Source organism: Antechinus flavipes, chromosome 2 (genome assembly GCF_016432865.1).
Source record: "Antechinus flavipes isolate AdamAnt ecotype Samford, QLD, Australia chromosome 2, AdamAnt_v2, whole genome shotgun sequence".
In the NCBI taxonomy this organism is placed as follows: Eukaryota; Metazoa; Chordata; class Mammalia; order Dasyuromorphia; family Dasyuridae; genus Antechinus; species Antechinus flavipes.
The window spans coordinates 578,413,595-578,439,807 of NC_067399.1; the positions used below are offsets into that span (position 1 = coordinate 578,413,595).

Below are 26,213 nucleotides of genomic sequence, written 5' to 3' on the forward strand. Positions count from 1 at the left end.
CTTCTAGAGGTCAGTCAGGACCCTGGCATTGGTCTCTCCTTGTTGGCAGGGGTTTCCACAAGAAACTTTGGAAGATTTTGCCTTTGTAACCCCAATTTTCTTCTTGTGGGATAGGGAGCCCTGCAGGGATGAATGCATTTTGCCTCTTTTCACCCAAAACGAGTCTAGCCTCCTCAAGAAAGGCCTCCCTGACACTTGAGCCCCTAGTCTTTTAATAGCATCTGTCCTATTTGCATCTTCATTTACTATTTTATATCCATGCTATAAGCTTAGTAACACTAAGCCTAATGGACAGCAGAGACTGTGGGACTAATGGTAAGCACACTGGAAGGGCTTACCGCTGGTAGGGGAAGAGCCAGGGAAGCTTTGGAATGACAAACACACTCCTGACAAATGAGGAAACACAATCAAAGCAGCTTTATTTTGTCCTCGGTATTTCAGTGCATCAAACAGCAGAATCCAAAAGGTGAGAGGCAGCCAAAGGGGGCCTGAGGCACATGGTGAGGAGCTTAGAGGAAAAGGAGCTGAAAGGGCTCCAGAACTCCCCATGGCCCCTTAACCCTTCTAGGGATTGAGCCATGGAGGACAGAGCCAGGGAAACCTTCTGTTCCCTCATTTACTCCCCGTCCCAGAGCACCTGTGACAACAGCACAAAGCATCTAACAACCACGTGGGGCCATTTCTTATGACTACATCACAAGCCATCTGCCCAGAAGGCAGAAAGGAGGCGCGTGGACTGAGCTCTTGGACTCCTGGGCACACACACACACATGCACCCACCCAACCCACAGGAGGAAAAGGAAAAAAGGAACAAGCCAGCCCAGCTGCTGAGCAGACTGGAGAGAGGAGGCCCTACTCTCCATTTTTCTCCATAGTCTGTGCCTTCCTCTGACTTGGACTGAGCATTAGCCAGATCTTACCAACTTACATGGAACTGGAGACAAGCCTAAGGAGCAGTGAGGGGGCGGGGAGAGCCACAAAAAAAGAGGAAAAAGAATGCTCACTGGGTACCCAGAACATTGGTGGAAATGGGAAGGATACAAAATCCTTTCTCTTTCACCCTCTTTGAAGACTACAGAGGGAAAGAAGGCAGGAAACAGTGGAGTCTAAAGGAACCTGGGATGGCTGATGTGCGGAAGGTAAAGGATGAGATAAGGATCTACCTTTGCAACACACAGCCAAGCCAAGTCAGCTCCCTCACAGGCTGGGGAAGGGGCAGAGCTCAGTGGGCGCCAAGGGGGAGTCGACAGCAGCAGATCTAGGACGGGCTCGGTGGAGACACAGGAGAGGAAAAGAAACCATTATTGCTGTCCTCCTCCCCTGGCCTTAATTCAGAAGGGGTGGGAGATATGCTGTTTAACCATCTATCCCTATCTATCTCAGTGCCTTGGGAGTCTCCCACCCCAGTCTGTGGGTGAGAGACACAGAGGGACAGGACAAGATGGCCCATCTCACTGTCCTCCTTGAAGCTTGTGGGCAATGGTGAGGATGGTCTTCAGGGCAGGCATGAAGCCGGACACCTCACTGAAGCTACTGCTGCCCACCACCTGGGTGTGCACTGCTAGGGCCTGCTCGTAGCTGCCAGCATCAACACATCGGGAGACCTCATGGAGCCCAGCCAGGACATTGGGAGAGAGCTGTGAAGGTACAGAAGCAAGAATATGTCTGGGTCAGTGGATCTTTTAGGGAAATCTCCAGATAGTACCAGTCCTCCCACTGTGGCTGGAAGATACAGCTCGAAAAGGGAAACAGGAGAGGTACCCACCATTCCCTCCTGAAGCTTCTCATACAGATATTCCAGTCTTAGGGCTACCTCCTCTAGCTTCCGTTTTGTTTTCTGAAAGAAAGGGGGAAAGCTCTGTAGGTGTGAATCTAGGCAGGGACCAGCGTTGGACAGAACTTTTCTTTATCCTGCCATGGTCTGTCAGGTGCTATAGGCTAGCCCAGGGTCCTGAGCTGGAAGTCATCCTTGCTGCCCTATTCCGTACCCTGCCCAAAGATCAGAGGGAGGACAAAGGCCCCACACTGGAAACAACCTCCCCCTCTTACCCTCGGGGATTAACCTTTCTAGAACATCAGATCCAGACAGATAACAAAGTAGGGACTGAGGAAGTCATGGAGGCTGAGCAGGGACCTGCTGCTAAGGATGACCTGGAGCCTGTCCTTTGGGGAGAGGGTGAAGAGCAGGGGCTCACACGCACAGGGTCAAAGGCTGACAGGGTACAGCGCCGCAGAAGGGCTTCAAAGCTGGTCTTCAGGGGCTGATGTTCCGGGGGCATCTCCTTTTTCTTCACTTGCTCAGGTGGCAGCTGCTGTAGCTGCTGAGAATTGAGAGAGACAGGCTAGTCAGATAATTAGATCAATCCTGACAGGACAGTAAGACCCACAGAGCAGCCTGCACACATAGACAAGATGTTTTTCTCTTGCATTCCCTGAGATCCAGTTCCATGATCCCTCTTAGGAAAAGGCAGCCCTGACCTCTAGGGTCTGAATTAGCTCTCATTCTCCATAGCACACCAGAGAGGGAACTTAAAACACAAGCTCTCTAAGTGCAGAGATATTGGGGGAAGAAGCCCCCTACTCCTCCATTCTTCTTACTTGCAGACTGAGCTCTCCTGGAGCTCCTGGGGGAGCCTGACCCATGCCAGAGATGGGAGGGCCAGGTGAGCGGGCTTCTCGAGGATTGAGGGGTAGGTTTCCAATAGGAGCTGTGATGGGGGCTGGTGGAGTAAACATCTCAGGTAGCTATAACAAAGAACATAAAGGGTCACAGGTCTAGTTTAGGTCTAGAGATTTCTTGGGTTCTAATGGAAGTCTGAAGGGTGAGGACTAAGGGTATGCAACTTGAGGGAGGGGTGGGTAAGCAGGTTGTGGTCAGGGAGAAGCAGTAGAGCCAGGGTGTTTGTGGGATGGGCACACAGAGGTGTGCATGAAGAGAAGAAAAGGATTAACCTTTGTTCTTTGGAGGCCTCCTTTAGAAGCTGAGGTGTCTCTGCAGGGTTCTCGGGGCCCTGTGTGACACAGAAGAATGGACAGAGAAGCATGAGAAACAATGGTCCCCCAAGAATAGAGGTCTGTAGAAAAGGGGGAATAGGAACTTTGTACCAGCTGAAGCACATGGATATTGTTATTCATCCTCAACAGTTTTCTCTAACTGACATTTTCTAACTCTCTGAGGGCCCAGACAGTCACAGAAGGAAGAAGGACTAGAAATCAAAAGGCAGCTTTCTGAGAAAGACCAACTGATGGGGGAGACAGAAGGAAGAAAGAAGGAACAAACTGACCTGAGTGGGGATCCAGGATTCCAGAGGCTGGCAAAGTTCTAGAAACTGGAGCACCAGGCCCTCCTGGAGGACAGCATGTCACAGGGAAACTGATGGGAGCAACTGGAGCTTGGGAGCCAATGGGGGGTGGTAGACCAGGCCCAGGGGCCCAGCTCGGAAGTGAAGTGGACAGGCCTGGGGCCCCTGCTAGGAAGGTGGAGCCAGGAAATGAGAGTGTCTGGGGAGCCATGGGTGGAGGTGGCCCAGGGAAAGGCTGGGTGCCTGGGAAGCCCACAGGACCAGGGGCTTGGGTCTGCTGCACTCCCAGCAGCTGTGGTTGAGGCAGAGCTGAAACAGAAATGGAAAAGAGGTTGGTGGCTCTTCTCCCCCGACTCAGAAAAAGGAGAATGAGGACATGAGCCCAGGAATTAGTCAGAGAGAGGAATGGGAGAAGAGCCCACAGTAACCTCTCCCAGCTACTCCTCTACTCCCAGCAGCTCGCTCACCTGCACCTGCTCGAGGACCGGGAAGGGGAGGCGGAACCAGCCGAGCCCCTGCTGCTCTTGAGTCCCTTGTGCTTGGGGGTCTGGGGCTCTGATAGGTGCTTGGGTGGCTGAGGGTCATTGGTGCTGACAGCTGAGACATGAAGACCCCTGGTCCTGGGGGTGGAGCTGAGACCTGCAGAGAGAAGGGGCTCCGCGAGTGTGACAGAAACCAGGGGCTAGGGAGAAGATACATAAGGAAACAACTTCCTGCCTTCTACTGGTCGTAGGGGCTGCCTCTACTCTAGTAGAATCTACCCTGGTCCTTGGAAGGGGAAGGGTACTCTCAGGGAGCAAAGACAAGGGGCCAGTGCATGTCCTCAGCAGATGTTCTCAGCCCACCCAACACCTCAGCCTCAAGATCCGGGATCCATCATTTGCTCGAGTTAGAGCTCAACGGGACCTGCAGACTAACCCTGTCCGTTATTTCACAAAAGAGAAAACTGGGGCCTAGAGTTGAGATGATTTTCCCAAGGTCACACGAAGAAGCAGCAGAACTGGGAGTCAAACCCTGCTCTTCTGTCCCAAAATGTCGGTGGCCAAGCCAGGTACCCACCGTACGGCCTCACCTGGGCAAGAGGGCGCAGTCCTGTAGCATGGGGCTGGGCCCCCAGGCCTCTAGGTTGGGGAGAGGATCCCACTGTGACCCGGGGAAAGGGGAAAGGAGGAGGCTGCTGGCCCAGGAGTCCAGACCCTTGGGCATGGAAGAGGCGATCTCTCAGCTGCTGGACGAGGGGCTGCAATATCAACAACATGGAAGTGGAGCAAAGGACCCAAGTGGCCTAAGCCCATAAGTTTGTCCATTTTTTCTCTTTTCCCCTCAGCCTCCTTTTGCCAGGGGCTTACTCACTTGAGCACAGTTCTTGGGGAGATAGCTCATGGCCGTGGCAAGGCTGCCCTGGGCTGCTAGCAGGCTGGCATACTGAGTGACTCTGTGGGCAGTGGCAGGGCCAGGGACTGCCCCCTCAGGGCGCTGGAGTGGCCCAGGGCTCCTACTAAGAACCATCACCTTCTCTACCAAGTCCTTTGGAGACAAGGAAAAGGAAAAGGACAAGGGTGAGAAGTCTCTATAATCGGATTAGCTTCCCAGAACTTAACAAGAGATCTCCCAAGGAACAGATGGGATAGGGAGCTTTCTGACCAAATCTTGGCCACAGAAAAAGGTTGTTTACTCTCTGTGTCCCCAAACTCCACCTTCCTTTCTATTCACCTTGCTCAGATCCATCCAAACCAGGTCAATCTCTCCTTCACTCCAATGCTGGCTACCTCACAGGCGGCCCCAAACACTGAGAGACTGACTGAGTCCCCAAAGTCTCTGGTTCTCATGTTTCTGATCCTGTGGCAGTGGACCCCAGAATGCAGCCATCAGCGCCCATCTCATACCTGCAGAGCCATGGGTGAAGAAGTCTGGTGGATTTTCACCCAGCATTCCACCAGTCGCTCCACGTTTCCTGAGCAGATATAACAGAGACAGGCTTCCGCAGCCAGTGTTTCTCCACCCTCCTGCTCTAAGCGGTTCCCCAGCATATCTGCAGGGAGAAGGAAGTTTTGCTCACATTGGAAATCCAAGCTCCCTCCTTGGGCCTCTTTCAGAAGGATGGCTGACACGCAGGCGGCCCGAGCTCCACGGCTGGTGACGTGAGAATGCTAGCTCTACTCGGTGGCAATGGCACACCTGGGACGTGGCGTGGCAGTTAGACAATGATAACAGCCTGCCTCATTTGACCAGGGAGATGAGGTGAGAAGGTAAAGGTTCAGGGGAGAGGGGAGGCTTGGTATACCCACCACAGAGCTCAGGAAAGTCTTGGGGGCCACAGTATGTCAGCAGCAGGGCCAGAGCCTCTTTCCAGCTCTTCAGGCTGCATGAACACGCCACATTTCTCCATTTCTGCTCCACCGTGCAGGCTAGAAGCTGCAGGAAGGTGGAGAGAAAAGCTGTCGGCACTGGGGACAGAGGGCACAGGGGGTGGGTGCTGGGAGGAAGGGTTCCCCACCAGCTCAGTGGCTGGGAAAGATCACGTGGGGAGGGCAAGACCCCACACTCTGACCCCACTGTACTGCCCACTGTCAGGCTCTAAGCATTCACTGTATCACACACAAGTCCCTGGTCCTTGTTTGATGCAATAGGCCCTCTCCTCCCTAATGACTGGCACATACTGAGGCAATCCTGGATTTCTTTTGGGCAAAGTAGCGCTGCTGAGTCTTCCGCAACAACTGCTCCCCACCGGCTCCGGCCAGGATGATGGCATCTGCAAACCTCTCCTCCTTCAGGCACAGTTCCACAGCATGGCCTAGTTCTCCCAGCAGCAGGGCCTGGCTTAGCAGTCCATCAGTGTCTGCAAGGAGAGGGCCCCCACCTCCATCAGACAAATCCCAGACCTGGAACTTTGTTTCTTCCCCAAGAACCCCCTCGCAAACATAGGACCTTGTTCCCTTCTCCCCCAGAAGCTGTAAACTATGTACAGAATATCCCCTGTATCTCCCAGACCTGATTCTCCCATCATCCTCAATAATATATACATAAAAGCCCTGTCCCCTTACCCAGCAATGGAAACAGCAGCCCTCCAAATTCCCCTTACTTGACCTTCTACTCAGTAACATCAGGACTCTACTCTCAGGATTCTCTCTCCATGAGGTTTGTCTAAGACTAATCTAGTCTGGGGAGGAGCCTGGAACCACTAAAATTGTATCTGGTAGAGGCCAGCATTTAGCTGGTGTTGGAATCTTTTTGTCCTCAGGCAGAAAGGTACGACTGGGAAAGGAGACACCATGTAGGCTACTACATTAAGCCTTTTCCAAGAGGAAACAGGAGAGAGCCAGCCTCCAAGACCATTTTAAAGGAAAAGTTCAGACTGAGACAAAGCAGGGGAAAAAGTGAATTTGATGGGAAGTGGAAAGATACTATTGATACCCAGGAAATGCCTCTAGAAGTTATACTCTCTTCCCCCATGCTCTCTATATGGGGCTAATTGCCTGGATCTGCACAAATTTGGAAATAGTTTTCCGCAGCTCAGGGCACCTTCTGTGACAGGGATCTCCAGCGGGGTCATGTTCTGAGGAACAAGCTCATCAAAGAAGGCAGAGGACGCAGCCGATTCCTCCGAAGAGTGTCTGGAGCCCTGGACAGGGAGGGAGAGGATGGCGAGAAGTGACAACCTGAGGCCTGCACTTAACAGCAGACTATTGGCTAGCTAGGGGAGCCCCTTGTGAGCCCTCATTAGTTCCTTCAAGGATGAGGGTAGAAATAAAGGGATCAATGAACTAAGGCCCAACCCCACATTGGGGCTTACATTCACCTGAGGAGCTGCAATGGGAGCTGAGTACTTGGACAAGGAAGGTGGCCCAAAGTCCCCAAACTGCCCCCCATGTGCCTGGAGAATGTCCAGGAAGGCTTCCCACCACACCTGCCTGCAGAAGGCTTGTCTGTTCCAGCAGAGGTCACCTCCTGTGGGGTGAGGACTCTCACCTACTTCCAAACCACTCCCCAGACGTGCGGCCATCTGCAGGAAGAGAGCTGTGAGCATCCTCTTAGAAGGAGCCCTTTCCTCTGCCTGCCATCCCTCAGTCTGGGCGGGGGTGGTCCTCCACTTCACACAAGGCCATGGAATGAGGAGGATTGTGGTGGGTACTGGGTATGTGTGTGCTGGGGAAACAATGGGGCTGCAGGTTATGTTCTCAGATGGGTTCACCTTCCATTGCCTTGAGGCCTTGCTCCCTCTGCTTGCCCATCAAGTCTCCATGAATCTTTTGAGGGTCTTGTCTGGGAACCTTTGGCCATCTCCTTCTGGAACCTCAGGGAGAAAAGGACCCAAGCCCAAAAAACTAGGAACCCAATTTCTGACATTCTTGACAGATTTTCCTGCTCTCTGAAAGTGGCACATGTGTCTGAATTGGAGAGCAGCTCACCTTCTCATAAAGCTCCTCCTTACTGTATCCTAACAGCTTAAGGAATTTGGTCCTGGATTCCTGTTCCAAGGTCACCTGGGGAACCATGGGACACAGGTAAAGTCAGTCATTCAGTGGTTAGACCTCCCCTGAATCACACTTAGAAGAGTGTCTTCCAAAATGTCAAGTTTCTTCATATTCCTAAAATGGCTTGGGCTGAGGTTTCAAGTGACAGGGTGAGCAAAGGCAAGGACTATCTCTTCTCCAGCTTATTGTTCTGTTCTGAATGCATGAGAGCTGACTTCCCTTTAACTGCCCAGGGATTGAACTGTTTCTGAGATCTGCTCGACACCCTGATACTCAAGAGTCAAACTCTCCCTAGTGCTCTGTACACAGGAGATGACTAAACCCCCTTTCCACTGCTCTAAGACCAAAGCCAAGCTTCCTTAGGTGCCAATCAAGGTAAGCTCCAACCTCCCCCCCCCCCCCCGCTTTTTAACTTGGTTTTCTGCACCTCATTTAGTGGCTCTGCTCTTTCTATCGGGATTATGACCTGAGTCCCATCCCATCCCCTCATTAGTGATCAGTCATCATCCAAACTAATCTCTGCTGTCTCAGGTGACCCCAGAGTGGCAGGATTCCAATTTTTACTGAAAAAAAATCAGACATGATCATGAGCTCCTTCTTCCCTTTTCCTTTTCTCCTATCATTCTGGTACCTTCTGATATGTTCCCCTCCTTCACTTCTGTTTCACAGGAAGAAGTAGTTTAGCAAAGTTTAGCAAAGTGGACTATGTTAACTTGTTCAAACAGTCCCATTTCATCTGTCACCTTCAATTGATTGCTGTCTGTCCTCCACATTCTTATTTATTTTCAATCTTCTTGTCTACAGGCCCCTTCCCTATTACCTACAAATATGTCTACATCTCTCCATCCTGAAAGAACTCTCACTTGACCCTTCCATTTCCACTAACTATTGCCCTCTATCTCTTTGTAGCTAAACTCTTCAAAAAACTTGTCCATAAGAGATGCTTCCATTTCTCTCCACACTCTTTTCTTAATCTCTGGCAATATGGCTTCGGACCTTATCATTCCACTAAAGCTGCTCTCTCCAAAGTTACCAGGGATCTCTTAGTTGTCGGATAGCCTTTTCTCAGTCTGCATTCTCCTTGACCTCTGTGCAGCCGCAGGCTTCCATGACCAGAGTGTCCCAGCACAGGACTAGGAGGTTAGTCTAGGGGTAAAGTCTCTGAGGAATGGGGATCACTGAGCCTCATACCTTTAGGAACTGCCAGATGTTCTTCTCAGAGGGCAGTGACGCTCGCTGGATCTGGCTTTGGCAGTAATGCAGAAGACTACCTGACCCCAAGGCCTCCTGCAGCTCCTGGGATCGTGCCAACAGCTCAGACTCAGTGATAACTTGACTGATGAAGATGAGGCGGCAGCCAGGCTGTGACACCTGCTGGGTTGGGGGGCTGGGCAGACCAAAGGTGACAAGCTTTCCCCCAAACTGTAAAAGGAAGAAGAAGGATCATGCATGTTCCAGGGGCGTGCCAAAGACAAGAGAACATGGCCTGTGCCTTTCCCTCTCCTTCCTGCTGCTCCCAAAGAAAGCAGCACAGAGGAGGGAAAAACCACTCTGGGTGCGCCCTGGATCTGAATTCCAGCTCTGCCACTTTGGGGACTCTACACCAGCCACTTTGCCTTTTTAGGCCCCGGTTTCCACACCTTTAAAATGAAAGTCTAAGTTGGCTTCCATCTCTGAAACTTCACAACCTCACGAATAAAAGCATCAGTCAGGCTGCACCATCACGGCCACAGAGGGACCAGGTCACTGGGGAGGACTCACGCCCCAGGCTGGGGAACACATTTGGACAAACTGAACCGAGCAGAGTTTCCTCCAACTTCAGGCTGCTAGTAGATCTCTAGGGAGCATGCCTTCCTCAACCGGAGTTCCCCAGACAGGACTGATAAAGGTGGCTACCTTAAAACTGTGCCCCTCAGTCTGTTTGTATCCACACTTTGCTATAGACATTTGTGCTCTGAAAATACAAACTCTACTCTTATCCTGGCTGGAATGTTTAGTGTCATCTTTGACCCTTCTTTCCCTCCTCCAAGCTGTCATGGATGATGTTATGTTATTTCTTCTTTTGGGAGATCGTTTGTTCCTTCCCTCCACTTTGATCACCTCACTTCTGGTCACATCAATAGTCTCCTAGCTGGCTATTCTGCCTCTAGTTTCTCCTTAGGTCAACCTGTCTTTCACATGACTGTCAAATTAACATCCCTAAAGTCCAGACAGAACCACCACTGCTCTACCTACCTCTCCTCACTACATACAGAAGGAAGGCCAAACTCCTCTGCCCACCAATCAAAGCCCTTCATATTTCTGTGCCACCTTCCACGGGCATTCTTGGCTCCAGTCTACCAAGCTTCCAGTCCCCCTAACCCATGAAGCTTACTCTGGACTGACTTCCCCCACAGAGTGCTTTCCGCTCTTCTCCTTGACCATTCATCCTCTAAGACCCAGATTAAGGGCCAACTTCTTCATGAAGTTTTTCTTGACCACCTAGCCTATAAAGGACCCCTCTCTCTGCACTGCCAACAAAGTTTGGATCCTTAGCTGTTATACTTGTATGCCAGGATCAGCTAAAAAGGAATCTATTTACATTACTCTTTACAGATTACAAAGAGTTTTAAAAGAGATTATTTGTTTAGTTTCATATGCCACCATGTGTAGAGTGATGATGGGAAGAAATCAGAGGCCCTGAGTCTGTCACATACAACTTGAAGATCATGAAGCAAGTGGCTTAACATCTTTAGGTCCTAATTTCTTCATCTGCAAAATAAGAAAGTGGAACTAGAAGACCTCCTCGGGTTCTTCTGGCTGGAAATTTAGGATCTTGTGTCCTTCTGAAATAGAGACAACAGGCCTTCCATTTTGCAGATGTTGAAACTGGCTTAGCCAGATGAGGAAACTTGCCCAAGGTCACAGAGTTAGTACATGGAAGAACCAGGTCTTCAACTGACATCTCCTGACCCCTAAAACAGGGCTCTATCCACCAGACTGCATCTCCTCAATGTAAGGTTTCTGGAGAGAATAACCATGGAGACTTCTCTGCTTCCTCCCAAGCCTCCAGCATGGGTTTCAGAGGAACAAAAAACTGAAGCAAAACACTAATTAAACTCATTCATTTTACCAATAAGCAAATTGAGACCTAAAGAAGTGAACTGCATAAGATCACACCTAAGAAATCTTTTATTTATTTATGCTATTTGATCTCTACGTGTTTTTTTTTGGTCCGTACACATACACACACACACACACACACACACACACATACACACACACACACACACTTTATTGGCAAGAAGAGACCAGAACTTACTGCGAATGAGGCACCTGTTGGCCTGCGAATCCATTTTGGGGGTTTCTTCAGGGGTGGGATTAAGTTGGTATGGGCCACCTGCTCCGGTACTTCCAGTGGAGGAAGAGGATGGCCAATGCCAAATGGATCAAGGCTACTGAAAGAAGATGAGATCTGAAGGCAGAAGTGTGGATGTGTTACTCGCATGACCCTGGCCAAGGCCCCAGGTTACATAAATGCAAACCTGTGACAGCCCTGAGCTGCCCCTAAGAGTCCTGGCTTCTGTAATGTGCAGCCAAGAGATAGCCCCCTGAACGGCAGAGACCAAACTGGGATCTGACCCAAATGATGCTCCCTGGAAGGCGTAAGGGCAGAAGGGCAAGGCTACACTCTTCCCCTTTTATTAGGTCTTAAGAAAGGGAGGATTCTATGTACACAAGTACAGCAGCAGCTCATTTTCCCCGAGTGCTTAAGAGTTACAAAAAACACTTGTGCAAAATAGTTCTTTGAGGTAAGGAATAATAACAGCTATCATAAAGTTAGATGTTATACATATTTAACATGTATTGGTCAACCTGCCATCTAGGGAAGGGGGTGGGGGGAAGGAGGGGAAAAATTGGAACAAAAGGTTTGACAATTGTCAATGCTGTAAAATTACCCATACATATAACTTGTAAATAAAAAAGCTATTAAAGATTAAAAAAAAAACATTAGATGTTAGAAATATTCTTTCTCCCACTTTATAGATGAGAAAACAAAGGCCCTGAGAGCTCATGGGAACCCCCAAAGTCCCAGGTAAGTTAGTGGGAAGTCTGAAGCCCAAGGTCTTGCCACCTGGCCTGTGTTCCTGTCATGGCGGCAACTCACTCAGCCTGCCCCCCAAAGTACCATTGCATCAAGCCCATGACAACTGGTGTTGAGCCTGCCTCACGTGGGGGACACTGGGAGAGGCCATCGCTGTACCCCCGGCTTATCTGACTGCTCCAGTCACCGCGCCTCCCTTCCTATCCCCCCCGAGCCTGCCACCCCTGCCCTCCATCTTCACCTTCTCGGCCTGGGTCTTCTGCTGGGCTTCCCAATTCCCTCCCATGACTGAGTACAAACTGATCCAGCCATTGAAAGAGGCAGCTGAGAACACGGGCGGGTTCCGGGGGCACCACTGGACGTCAAAGCACCATCGGTTCTGCGTGGGCAGCTTATATACCACCTGATACAGGGAGATGTGGTCATCGGGGCCTGGTCCCCAACAGGGCGTCCCAAGCACAGCCCTAGAATCAGAGACTCTCCTCCTGCCTCCTACGCCTGCACCCGAATTGTCCTTCCTCCCCAAACTCTCCAAAGCTCTCAGCTCCTGAGGCATCAACCCTCTTCCTTCTTCCAACTTCCTCTCCACCTCCCGACTGCCTGCTCCGGGGGCCCCCTGCTTACCTCCCCACTGCCTAGGTTCCAACACAAGATCTGGTTGTCTTTGGCACTGCTGAGCAGCAGCTCTGGGTCAGCCTGGCTCCATGACACCGACAGGACTCCCCTACAAAGTCCAGAAGTCAGTCAGCCCAAGAAGGGATCTGTTTCCATCCTGAAGGAGTAATGCCAGTGTGAAAAGTACCAATTAAACCTGCCTAAGCAGGTGGCATCCTTTCTCCACCAAGAAGGCAGTGAAGACCTGACCTCTGTCCCATGGAAGAAGCCTCTACTGCCAACCATGACAACAGCTCTCAATGAGATACCAGTTGCTGTTGGTATAAAATTGTTGGAATCTAAACTTTCCTAAAGATCATGGTGAAGGTACTCATGTTGTCTGGAGCACTGGCACAGAGAAAGCTGGAGGGAATCTCCCAAAGCCTCCAGCCTGCCCTGGGAGGCCAAGCCAGGTCAACCACTAAGGCCTTCACAGTATCAGTTCCAGTCATGCCCTGTGGAACTCAAACAAGCCAGGAGGACAGAAGGGAATGGCTGGCGCCTCAGGCTGTTCTCTGTAACCCGGGGTTCTGCAGCAATCCCTCGGGGTCCTAAGGTCTGAGACGCAGGAAGCAGACTCTTACCTGGGGTTGAGAACCCCAGGTCAGCCACCTCCCAACAACAAAGATGGAAAGTCTAGCACTACCTGCTATGGCTGTCCAGCACTTTGAGGGGGGATGAGGCAAACCGTAGGTCCCACATTTGGATCACTGGGAGGCGATCATCCTCAGAGCACAGCACCAGCTGGGTAGCCACTTCTGGATGCCAAGCCAGGCCTGAGCAGTGCATCTGTGGACCAAACAGGTCCCACCTTACACTGTGTCCAACCGTTCCACAGGAGAACCTTGTTTAACCCCAGACAGACTGTGAGCTCTCTAAAGTAAGTGCTTTGCTACTTTTGTCTTCTCCATAGAGATATGCCTGGTGCTTGACCATATGCTAGGCAAGAGTAAAACCTTGTGGACTTGGGCTGAAGGAGGGCACAGGCTGAACGCCAAGCAGGGAAGTGGGCCACCTGAGGGATACACAAGCTCAGCCTTAGTTAGCTTTGAGCCCTCATTATTAGGTAAGCTAAAGTTACTTGACAGGCCTATAATACCAGGGAATAAAACAGGAAGGTGTGATGGGGAAGGAAAGGGAGAGCAGAAACACAAGGTGGAAAAGGGACGACAGGATCCAGGACATTCAATTCAAATATTAAGTGCCTAAAATGTACAAAAGCAGATGTGAGCTGGGAGATCAGTCCTTAGGAGAGTCTAGATATCCTTCTAGAAGAGTCCTTCGTGTGTGGGGCTGCTGAGAATGAGAAAGGGGATATGTTAGGCTTTTGCCACTCTAATTCCAACTCAATGTAGCACTAACCAATAATTAATCTTGCATTAACAGTCAGTTAGGGAAAGCCAAGAGCCTCGGATAGAAAAGAGCTTAGGGAGCAGTTATGGGGGTGAGGGAAGGGAGCAGGAGGTAAAGAAGGGACACAAAGAGAATAAAGAAAAGCTAGTAGTGCAGAGGAGTAACAAAGATTAGCTAACACAGAGAACCTACTCCCAAGAAGCTTAAAATGTAATGGTAAGTAGAGAAGGACAGAATGTGAGAAATGTGACAGAGAGGTACAGATAAGGTGCTAGCATCAATTTGAGAAGAGAGAGAGATCACTTTCATTTTTATTTATTTTTATTTTTTTGCTGAGGTAATTGGGATTAAATGTCTTGTCCAGGATCACACAGCTAGGAAATGTTAAGTGTCTGAGGCCAGATTTGAACTCAGGTCCTCCTGACTTCAGGGCTGATGCTCTATCCACTGTGTTACCTAGCTGCCCCTTGAGAGATCACTTTTAGCGAGGGAATTCAAGGAAGGCTTCTTGGAAGTTCTAGCTAAGCCTTGAAGGAAAGGGAGGAAAGGATTTTAATAGATCTAAAACAAAGAACAAGCGGATGATCCAGATATAGAGAACAGTGTGGGCAAAGGCATGAGATGGGAGGAGGCAGGACACAACTAAGCAACAGTTAAGTCCTTCAGTTTGGCTTGGAAGTTTCATGCAATAAGATGGGAAAGGTAAACTGGAGCCAGATGGTGGGGGGCCCTTGAATGAGAGCCCTGGGAACTCAAACTTTACTTGAAAAACAATGGGGAAGAACTTTTGAATAGAGAATCATATGAACAGAGCAGGAAGATTACTTGGGCAGCAGTATGTTAAGGCAGCTTGGCAAGGGAAGAAAACTAGAAGAAAGAAGACTAGTTGGGAAACTATTATCACAGCAGAGAAAAATGGTAAAGAGGACCTGGCCTGGTGGGAGGTTAGAGAGAGACCTGAAGAAGAGCAGATACAAATGACACCTGAGGTAAAGGTATGATCCTCAGGGATTGGCATCCTAGTGCCTGGCACAGAATAAGCACTTCATAAACATTCATTGATTGATTGACTTAACAAATAATTGGATTTGGGAGGTGAGAGGAAACAAATATTACTGTTAATCAAAATTTTGAGTCTTAAGAACTGGGAAGATACAGAGAGGATTTTTTTGAGAAGAGCTAGTTTTGGACATGCTGAGTTTGAGGTGCCAGGAAGTGCTCAGGAGATATCTGCCCAGTCCTTGTCTACAGGCAAATCCCTCAAGTTCCCTGTGCCTCAGTTTCCTCACTTCTGATAAATGAAGTGATGAGAGTCAACGAGATTGGAAAGGTGTCAGAAAAGGGCCAAGGACATCCACTTTACATTTAAGGTTAAGGAAGAAGAGAGGCCAGTGAAGGAGACAGAGACAGGGCATTCCTGGGGGTAGCTCTCCCGATACTCACCCTGTTGCTGTGGTCGCTGACCTTGATGATGGGCTCATTCTTCCTCAGATCCCACACCACAGCCTTGCCACTGGGGTGAGCAGATGACAAGATGTGCTGGACCTGCTGGTTCCAAGACAGTGCACTGACATCCTCTGGAGGCTGCTGGGGCAGAGATGCACAATTGTAGGGCTCAGCACACTTCTTCGTGGTCATGGGGTGTCTGTGGCTCTGGATAAGCAGACTGGGCTTCCAGAAGGGAGCCCTTGGGAACTGTGGGGCTGCTGGGAAGGGTGTTTTGGGCTTTTGTCACTTGGGCATTGTGGCTCCATCTCAATGTGTCTGACCATTAATTCACTTTGTAATGCAATAGTTCAGGGAAAGCCAAAGGCCCCAAAAAGCTTCCTCAGGATTTACACCCTGATCATGTCTGAAGGGAAGGAGTTGATGAGAGCCACAGAGCCAATCATGACACCACAGAGAAAATGAAAAAGATAAAACCATGGGAAACATTCAAGGGGAAACTTAAGCTACAAAACATTTAGCTGACAATGCTAATGAATTCAAACCCAACTTACCTCACGATACTGTAAGCACAAAGCAGGGAGGGAAAGCAAAGAGAAGACAATTACAGACAAGCAGACTCAAACGGATCAAGGCAAGCAGGCAAAAATATACTTCTGAATGGATAAACTGAACTCCCCTCTTCTTAGATAAGCCATAAACTCATACCAAGAATATCCATGCTCCCTCTTTTCCTGATGCAGAGTTAGGTACCTCTCCTTTCCCCATAGGGCCCTTGAAAAAAGTCCTGGGATGGACAGGTAAGCACCTAACCTTTGCCTTTCTTCCAAACCTCATCCCTTTCTCTCCCACAGCCTCTCTTCCACAAAGCTCTCTACTTACTCTCCCTAGATAATTAAGAAAGGCCCCCAAGGAAGAAGGCTTCTTGCTTCCTTCTAGGGATAATCCTTTGGCAGGCAGTCAACCCCTCTTTCCCCCCCCATCATTTTACTGACCATTAGCTTGCTTATTATGGCATCTCAGTGCCCCCCATATGGCATAATCAGGAGCAACCTGACTCCCTGCTTCCCCAAAAGACACTTCCACATGTAGGATATACTGCAACCTCACCTGGGACTTGGATCCTGGAGTCATTGGCACACTGAAATTATTCAAATCCCAAATGTAGATTTCAGAATCATTTGCTCCTGAGGCCAGGAGGTTACTCTATATGAAAAGACAGAAACATAGTGGTTTTCTCCACTCCCAGGGAAGACAAATCTAGACCCTCAGCACAAAATGCACTTGTATTGAAGAGTGACCAAGGCTTACCCAGGAGAAAATACCCTTCTCAAATACTAGAGGATGAGTTAAAAGGTGAGGACATAACCCAATGGAGTTTCAACAATAAATGGCTACAGTCATACCTGGAAAGGATTGAAGTCAAGAGCTCTGACAGCACCTGTATGCTTCTCCTTCTGAGCAATGAGAGGCTCCTTCCCCAAAGACAGGATTTGGGAGACACTGTATAGAGTGAGCACGCCATTGTCCCCTCCGCCTGCAATGACCCCTGAACCTTCAGGAGATCCACTGCTGAAGTTTCCCCAGATCAGTTTGTGAAACCTACAAAGAAAGGACTTGGTCATATTGGCATAAATCCTGAGACCCAGGAGCAAATCCCAGTTTGCATGAAAATATTCCTTTTGTCAAAGGAAGGTCCCATCTGTGGGTGAAAAGTTGCTACAATGGTCATCCAAAGCCTCTGTTTGCTACTGTGTGTCCTCCAAAGCTGGCCTTCCCTGTGATGTTGTCAGAAACAGAGTTACATGCCAACACACAGCACATTCTGAAAAGAATCTTGCCTTCTGAGGACCCTCTGATCAGGGTTCCCAGAATCTGTACAAGGAAAAAAGAATATCCAGTCCTCTTTAGCAAGACATCCTGGGACATATTCCCTTTTTCTAAAAGATCAGTGCAAAAATCAGGCAGTGTGTTACAATGAGATATGGACTATACTCCTAGTTTTACCAATCCTCACGCACTCTGTAATCTTGAGAAAAGGATTTTAAATCTCAGACCTTTCACTCTAAAATCAGTTTATACATGTTGTCCCTTATGAAGAACCTGGACTAGCTAAATTGCCTTTAATTTAATAATCCTTTTCAGGTCTAACAAACTATTCCATTCACTTCTATTCCATATCTGGAAGTAAGACTTGAGTTAGGTTAAGCACAATTGTTAACTGTTAAGAATTCATGAGATTCACCTACAAGTCATTCTTATCTACTGGCTCCTTCCTAGCTGTGTATAAACATGGTTTTCTTATTCTTAAGAAACGTTCACTTAACCTCTAATATTCATTTTACCATCCTGTAAAACTACACTTCTGCATCTTTTGGTAAACTCTAAAAAAAAGATATATGTATTGCCTCCATTTCCTTACTTCTAGTCACAAATCAACTTAATAAAAATTAACAAATAAAAAATAATGGCTAGCATTAATATAGCATCTACTGGGTGCCAGGTACTATGCTAAACACTGAGGCAAACAGAGTAAATGACTTGCTTGATGTCAAACAGCTAATAAGTAGATGAAACAGAATTTGAACTCGGGTCTTCTTGACTTGAGGCAACACCTCTCTCTATTACACCATCTTTCAATTTGACTTCTTATCCAAGGATTTTACTCAGGCTCTCTCCCAAAAGACCAATGCTTTCTTAACTGCTAAATACAATGGTCTTTTCTAAGAATTCATTATGTACAAAAATAAAGGTAGCTCTTTTTTGTGCTGGCAAAGAATGGGAAACCAAAGGAATGCCTATTAATTGGGGAAGAGCTGAAGAAGTTATAGTATATGAATGTGATGGAATATTACTATTCAGTAAAAAATAATGGAGATGATTTCAGAGAAATATGAATTGATACAGAGTATCAATCTTATTCTGTGCCAGAGCAAAACCAAGAGACTACACATTAACAACAACATAATATCACTTTGAAAGACTTGGGAACTCTGATCAACATAATGAAGAGTTGATTCCAGAGGTCTCAAGATGAAACATGTTATTCCCCTCCTACTAGAAAGGCAAAGGAATCAGAGAGCAGACTGAGACTTTTTGGGGAGAGAAGAGGGAACATGGCCAACATGAGGATGTTTTGTTCTGACTAAATGTATTTATAACATGAAGTTTTTTCTTGCTTTCTTAATGAGGTGAGGGAGGGGAGAGGGTTGGATGGGAGGAAGAAAAGGAAGATCTAAAAATAAATTTGATTTTAAATATTAAACAAAAATTAAATCTCCTCTTTCCCCCTTAAAAAAACTCCAATGGTCTTTTCTCAGTCCTTGTCCTTATTGATTTCTATGATATTGACCATACCTCTTCTGGATAACTTCCCCTTTGTTTTCATGAAATGCTTTCTTCTGATTCTTCTCCTGCCCATATAGATCAAGCAGGCTTAGTCTCTTTCACTAGATCACCATCACTTCTTACCCTGAAGAGCAGGAATTAATTTTCCTTTTGTCTTTATATGACAGAGGCTGGCACAATGCCTTGCACATGGTGTTTAATTAATGTTTATTGAACTGACGCAAGTTTCTTCATGGGGTGGAAACATATTTAGAATACCTCACAATGTTATTGAAGCTCAAATTAGCTATTTTAAATACATAAAGCTCTTTGTAAACCTCGAGTGTTATATAAAACTACATAAGGCAACTAAACAGTGCAGCAAACAAGCTGGGAAGACCTGAGTTCCACTGTGGGTGAAAACATACTATTTTGACCTTTTTTATTTCCTTTTTTTCTTGTGGATTTTTTCTTTTGGTCTGATTTTTCTTACACAACATGGCAAATATGGAAATATGTTTAGAAGGATAGTGCATATTTAATCTAAATCAGATTACTTGTTGTCTTGGGGTGGGGAGAAAGAAAGGGAGAAGAAAATTGGAACACAATGTCTTGCAGGAATGAATGTTGAAAACTATATATATATAATGGGGGAACAATCTTTCCATATAATTGGGGGAAAATATTATATTTTAAAAAGTTGTCTCATCCCTTCTGAGTTCTACATAGAGAATGATAGCATTCTCCCACAAAGAGTAAGACAGAAAAGATTGGGTCCATGTCTGACCCATCATGCCATTCTTATTTTCAAGCTTCCATGAAGAAAAGAGGTACAAGAAACTCGCAATAAAAAGGACAAAAGTTACTTCTTCAGAACAGCTTCTAGGAAACAGCTACCAAACTGTGAATGACTCCAAATGGCTCCTGAAATAGTATATTTAGGCTGATATGGGCTGATCACAACAGATCAGAGAATCAAAAATGGTCAGATCTGTTTTATTCCTTAAATATTATTCTAATTTAAAAAAATCTTCAGGAGTTCCTCATTGTCATAGAATAAAACCAAAACACTCAGCTGGTCTTTAACTCTCCACAAGCCGACTCACAGCAACTTTTCCTGCTTATCTCATATTATACTGGCTGTTTGAGGCAAACTGGCCTTCTTGTTCTCATACACTGTATTCTCTCTCTCATCTCACATCTTTATACAAATGGTCCTTCACATAAAGAACGTACTACCTCTTCAATTCTACCTCAAAGGACCTGATCAAAGATCCCTGGTCCCCTCAATTGTAAGCATTCTCCTCCCCTTGAAATTTGTTTATTTTATGTTGTATAGATGTTTTACTGATTTACTTGTATATTTGTCATAACCTTCTACTAAAAGTATCTTTCTTGAGAACAGGAATGTTTTGTTTTCATCTTTGTATCCTCAGCACCTAGCACAGTATCCTGAATTTAACACAATTAATAAATATTCACTAAACTGGATTAGAATATATTGTATCTAAGCTTAAAAAAAACCCAAAAAAACAGCAAAGCATAGTTCTCCCAATCAAGGAGAGGTCCAGAAGCCTTATCCCCAGGAAGCCCATGCTTAATCACAGAAGCCCCTTAAGGAGAGGCTTCACTGGGCACACAGATGAATCTTTCACAACAAGAATAAGAAAAGATCCCAACAACCACACACACAAAAATCAACATGGAAGCTAACTACAATGAAAAGTTAGAAATAATTAAAGAATCTGATGGATGAAGTATCACTGAGAAGGAAACATAGGATTGGAGGCTAGTTTATTGGAAGGAGAGATTATATTAAGGAAAAATTATGGTTTTATTTACTTATGTGCCAGGCAGCTAGGAGGTGAGAATATAATTTTTTAAAAAATGCATTAGGCTCTGACCTCAAAGAGTTTATAAGAAGACACTAAACAGCCATGAAACACACTAAATGACTTATAGTCTGAGGGGTGCCTTCAGCATATATAACAATGGTGGGGAAAAAAGACTCTCTTTGCTGGGTATCCTCTCAAAAATTCAAGGGGATACACTCAACATGCTAAGAGGTCTTCCTCACTTTGTCATGATATCACAGAGATTCCACTGGCACACTCTGGCTAATCTATCTATTATTCCCCATTTTTCCTAAAGAACTAATCCAACCAATCCATCTTTTTTTTTTTTCTGATGATACATATCCTCGATGATATCCTTTATTATAATTCTTCAAATTTCTTATTTGTTATATATGACAGTCTGCTCATATTCAACATGTATCTTTCCAATGTTCTCATTTGAACACATTTCAATGTACTCATTTTGAATTCTTCAAAAATTACATAGGGTTCTAAAGTTATTCAGAAGAAAATCGTTTTTAAAAGGTAAACCTTTATTTCTGAGAGGAAATATGAAGTCATTAAAGGAGATCTGTAATTTCCTGAAGACAATCAATCAATCAATAAAAATTTATTAAGTTCCTATTATGTGCCAGGCAATCAAAGCCATTTTCCTCTTCCTCCTGCTTAATTATGGATCCAATTCATCATCTATTTGCACAACTATTCCAGATGGACAAGCTCTGTAGGCTATAAATCTAACTGCATATCATAATCTGGACAGTAAACATTCTTCATCCATTTGGTTTTTCCTATGTAAATGGTTAGAACAGTTGTTTGAGTGGTATAGAGTCCTTTCTGACTCTATAACAGTAGTGTCAAACTCAAATAGAAATAAGGCCTCTAAGTCACATATATAAGGATCCTTGTAGACCACATTTTGACAGTGTGCTAGAAAATACACTTTTAAGTTTAATCTGCATTATTAATATTTTCTCCAATATTTTTAGTCTAAACAATCATCACAGTAGCATCTGAACCTCACTGAAGCCCTCTTCAACTCAAGATTGTGCTGGGTCACTCATATACTTCCCTAGCTGTATGATCCCCCACAAATCATTTAACCTGTTTGCCTCAGTTTCCTCAAATGTAAAATGGGAATAATAACAAGCACTTACCTTCCAGGATTGTTGTCAGTATGCCAAAAATAGAACTCATTATCCCCCAAATATTCCTTCTTTTGAATTTACCTATTACTGTCAAGGACACCATCATCTTCCCATTCAGGCTCACATTCAATGTATTATCCTCAATTCTTAATTCACACATCCAACTATCTGCTGCTATTTACATGCTTAAATCTTCATTGACTGACTGACTAGACCTCTGAGGTAAATCTGAATTCTAGATCTATTATTTTAATGCAATGCCAACATTTATTAATTATTAATAGTTATTTATTATGTGCCAAGTATTGTGCTAGGGCCTGACAATACAACTTGTTTGTTTGGTTTTTTTAAGCCTATCTTTTTTTTTTTTTTTAAAGGCAATATGGGTTAAGTGACTTGCCCCAGGTTTCCCAGCAAGAAAGTGTTTAAAAGCAGATTTAAATCCAGGTCCTTGTGAGTCCAGGCTCTATTCACTATGTCACCTAGCTGTCCCTAGATGTCCTGGAGGGATATCCCAGGTACACAAATCCACAACTAAGTAAATACAAAGATAGATAATTTGAAGAAAAACGGAGCACCAAGGAGGAAGGGATAGGAGAGAGGAGGAGTGACAGTTAATCAGGAAAGATGGAACCTTTCCTATATGCTAAACATAATTCTAAAGATGGAACTATAGAAGATGGAATCTAAACTAATCCTTGAAGTAAATTAAGGATTGTAATAAGTAAGGGCAACAGAATATATTCCAGATATGACGAAGTGTTGATAAATCACTGAGTTTGGGGAACAGTAAGTGAACTGGAATACACACTGTTTGTGAGAGGTAGCGAGTCTGGAAAGATCACTGGGAGCCAGCAACAAAGATGAGGAAAGGGTAAGCAGAAGTAAATGTATGTGTGAGTATTTGGGATGAAGGGTAAGTTTTGCTCACTTAGGCTATTTCTCCAGAAAAGATTTCTGACAGTCATGTCAAGGGTGACTCCTCAGTACTCTGAGATGGAAGAACCCAGAATGTGATTGAGCAGAAAAAAGGAAAGAAAGTATTACAGGCTGTACTGAAGAATAGTCCCCTCAAAATAAACAGAGTATCCCAGAGGAAGAACAGAAAGTTCTTTCACCCACATTTCATAAAGAATTCCTTTTGTTTGGCTACAAAATAAATAGCTCTTCAGATCTTTGAAAAAGTGTATGGGATGAAAATGTAGGGGACACAAAGGTACCCAAATGGTGTGAAATAGCAGAGTTTTACGGATTCCTCAAGAATACTTAAAATCTGTGAAGGTAATAATTACCCCTGGGCTTCTCATGTCAATTCAGTTTAAGTGACTGTCCATGTTACTCTGGTTTATTGGGTTACAGAACAATAGATTTGAAGGACCTGCTTTTTGAATCCCAGCTCTACCTCCTTAAGAGCTGAATGATAACTGGAAAAGTTATGGGCTCACAGAATTCAGAGCTGGAAGGGATCTTGGGAAAAATCCCTTCATTTTATATAAGGAAACCAAATTCATAAGGGAAAATGATTGCTTAAGGTGACACAAGTTTTAAGTAGCAAAACTGGAATTTGATCTTCTGACTGAAAACTTATTGCCCTTACATGGCTATCTCCCCTCAGCTCCTGAGGTTCTTCAGTCATAGAGGGGATAATAAAGCTTGTGATAGCTACCTCCTAAGGCTCAGGTGAAAATACTTTGTAAGCTTTGTGCAGAGGCAGGAGCAAGCACATGGAAATTTACCCAAGGCACAATAATCACTGATTGAAAGTGTCTTCTAATGATCAGCAGGATAGTTTCAGAGAAGCCTGGAGAGACTTACATGAATTAATGCTAAGGAAAATGAGCAGAACCAGAAGATCATTATACATGGCAACAACAAAACTATACGATGATCAGTTTTGATGGACATGGCTCTCTTCAACAATGAACTGATTCAAACAGTTCCAATTGTCCAGTAATGAAGAGAGCTATCTTCACCCAGAGAGAGGACTATGGGGAACTGAGTATGGACCACAAGACAGCATTTTCACTCTTTCTGTTATTGTTTGCTTTTTGCATTTTTGTTTTCCTTCTCAGGTTTTATTTTTTTCTTTCTTTCTAGATCCGATTTTTCTCGTGCAGCAAGATAGCTGTATAAATATGTATACAAATATTGTATTTAACATGTATTGGACTACCTGCCATCTAGGGGAGGGAGTGGGGGGAAGGAGGGGAAAAGTTGGAACAGAAGGTTTTCCAAAGGTCAATGTTGAAAAAATTACCCATGCATGTTTTGTAAATAAAAAAATATAATAATATAAATAAATAAATCGGGGGGGGGGGGGAGAGGAGGGGAGGGAGAAGAAAGTGTCTTCTAAATCTTAAAATGATTGTTACTATCTACTTTTATACACTATAAGGATATTTTAAAGCTCTAAAAACATTTTGACAGGGAGTCCTGCTTTAGATTCTACAATCTTTGGGTGCATATACATCATTTGAAAAAAAAACAAAAAACAAAAATCTAAAACTAATATCTCATTTCAGTTAAGAATGAGGAAACTTGTAGATGCCTCAATCAGTATCCAATAAAAACACAAAACAAATATTTTTCAGAATTTCAGTTGAGTATCTTCTTCCTTCCCATCCCATCCTAGTATTCCTGAAACATACACTAACATACACACACACACACACACACACATCCCAACCTCCAGGATTCTTCTTCACACAGAGCAATTCTGTCAGCATGGCAACCACCTGACTATTATACCTGCTAGAAGCAGAAAGGGCCCCTTTGTGTTTCAGGTCCAGGGAAGGATCCCTGAAGTCAACCTCAAAGATTTCCAAGGTAGCATTTGTGCTGAAGGATGCATCCAGCTGTTGGGCAGATGTTCCTAGGCACAAAGCAGAGGGAGAAGTAGAAGAAAATAAGGAAGGATTGAGTGAGCTGAGAGCAAATTCCCACTAAATTAAGACTGTACAGCACAACACACTCTGACATAAAGGAAGAAAAAAAGGATTTACATGACTGAAAAGAGTCTAAAAGTTTGAGATGTTAGGAATCCTTTTAAAAAAAACAAACATCCAGCTGCCTGTTTCTGAGGAATCACCTGTTGCCAAATAGATGGGGTGCTGGCTGGATGGACTCCACACCTGGACAGCAGGCCTCTCCAGCTCCTTCAGCTTCATGCTATATCCTGTACAGGATGAATTACAAGACTGTTCAAGATTTCTGAGAACCCATATAGGAGTAAAGGGGATACAAACTTGAAATGCACCTGAGGACTTTGCTCTTCCTACACCATGCTCAGTGGGATTTCAGTGAAGCAAAAACAGGATGATGACAAAGTAACAGTTCCTGAACCTGCAAGTGCAGCTTAGTTCACACCAATGAGTTAACCCTTAATGCCACAGTAGGCCCAGTGGAGTTCCCACTCCCTGTCAGGGACTACGGACAAGACTTAGCAACGCCCATGGTCTATTCTGAGCAAAATCCAGGTTACTGACACTAAGAATCTCAGATCAGGACGTAGAGATAGGGGACAGAGCAGAAGAGTTGGGTAAAGGTTATGGATGGGGTGGACAGGACTAAGGACGACTTTCAGGGTAACCAGAAAGGAAGCACTGCTCAAAAGCACTGCAAGAGCTAGATAGAAGGAGGGTCTTCCTGGTTGGGGGAAATCTCAGAGTGAAAAGGGAGGAGGTGTAATTTCTCATAGCTGGGGCTGAACAGGGCAGGAGGGGGGCGGTCTTTAGTTAGATCACTCATAGGAATAGGGACGCTCACATCCAAGCCTGGACAGTAAGGAGGGGAAGCTAAGGGCAAGGATGGATGTGAGGATCCTGGGGGTTTGGAATGGCAGAAGGGGTGCATAGAACAGGGGGAAGCTCTCTAAGAGGCGGTGTGTGTGTGGAGGGCAGTCAGGGAGGCAAAGTGGGGATGGGTGCACAAGACCAAGACTGGACAGGACTGGAGGGGGGGGTTGCTCTGGCCGGAGCTGGACAGGAGGTTCCTGGGGAGTTGGGGAGGCAGACTGCGGTGCTCAGGGTTGGGGCTAGACAGAAGGAGCACAGTTAACGCTGCTGGGGGGAGCTCAGGGTGGCAGCGGGAGTGCTTGGGATTGGACAGGACGGGAGTGGAGGCTCCTTGGGGCGGGAGTAAGGAGGACACTCAGGATGATGGGGGCGTGGGTGCTCAGGGCCAGGGCTGGACAGGAGGGAGGAAGGGAAGGCTGTTGGGGTCGGGGGAGCTCAGGGCCGGGGCTGGACAGGCCGTAGAGGGAGCCTCCTGGAAGGAGTCAGGCTGACAGAGGGGGGTGGGGGGGTGCTCAGAGCCGGGGCTGGACAGGACGGGGGAAGGGCAAGACTGGGAAGGGGAGGAAGGGCTGTAGGACGGGCTCAGGGGCCCTCAGCCCCTAAACCCACCTGTGCCCGACTGTACCGGGTCATAGGTCAGGGAGTGGCGGAACTGGGTCAGAGGTCAAATGCGGACTATCCGCTCGACCACCACTGTTTCCTTGGAGGGTCAGCAGGGCCCGAGCGATGGAAGCCGCCGGGAACCAAAAACATTCCCAGAGCGAAGAGCCGGCT

General features: G+C 46.2%; 1 protein-coding gene across 3 annotated transcripts; it reads right to left on the reverse strand.

Annotated features, from left to right (window-relative positions):
* Positions 1 to 398: 398 nt before the first annotated feature.
* Positions 399 to 26,213, reverse strand: SEC31B (SEC31 homolog B, COPII coat complex component). Of its 3 annotated transcripts, XM_051981220.1 has the most exons (27): positions 26,049 to 26,213; positions 24,902 to 24,987; positions 24,734 to 24,820; positions 24,394 to 24,517; positions 16,721 to 16,916; positions 16,425 to 16,520; positions 15,312 to 15,455; positions 13,162 to 13,304; positions 12,486 to 12,585; positions 12,103 to 12,264; positions 11,079 to 11,231; positions 8,969 to 9,199; positions 7,712 to 7,786; positions 7,210 to 7,305; positions 6,825 to 6,924; positions 5,963 to 6,141; positions 5,591 to 5,717; positions 5,189 to 5,334; positions 4,656 to 4,829; positions 4,375 to 4,542; positions 3,770 to 3,941; positions 3,285 to 3,611; positions 2,953 to 3,011; positions 2,599 to 2,745; positions 2,202 to 2,321; positions 1,766 to 1,837; positions 399 to 1,637 (listed from the first exon to the last, which is right to left on the reverse strand). In XM_051981220.1, the coding sequence occupies exons 3-27, from the start codon at positions 24,810 to 24,812 to the stop codon at positions 1,452 to 1,454; spliced, it is 3,576 nt and encodes a 1,191-aa protein (XP_051837180.1). In that variant the 5' UTR covers positions 24,813 to 24,820; positions 24,902 to 24,987; positions 26,049 to 26,213; the 3' UTR covers positions 399 to 1,451. The 3 variants fall into 3 exon arrangements, with proteins under 3 accessions (XP_051837180.1, XP_051837181.1, XP_051837179.1); XM_051981221.1 differs by lacking the exon at positions 24,902 to 24,987 and having other exon boundaries at positions 15,312 to 15,452; XM_051981219.1 differs by lacking the exon at positions 24,902 to 24,987.

Excerpts from the sequence above, each read along its gene's own strand:
- SEC31B (XM_051981219.1), bottom strand. The coding sequence starts at position 24,812 with ATGAAGCTGAAGGAGCTGGAGAGGCCTGCTGTCCAGGTGTGGAGTCCA. Across the intron at positions 16,917-24,393 it reads GCCCTTTCTGCTTCTAGCAG|GTTTCACAAACTGATCTGGG; the intron begins GTATAATAGTCA and ends CTTTCTTTGTAG. Across the intron at positions 6,142-6,824 it reads GGAGATCCCTGTCACAGAAG|ACACTGATGGACTGCTAAGC; the intron begins GTGCCCTGAGCT and ends CTCTCCTTGCAG.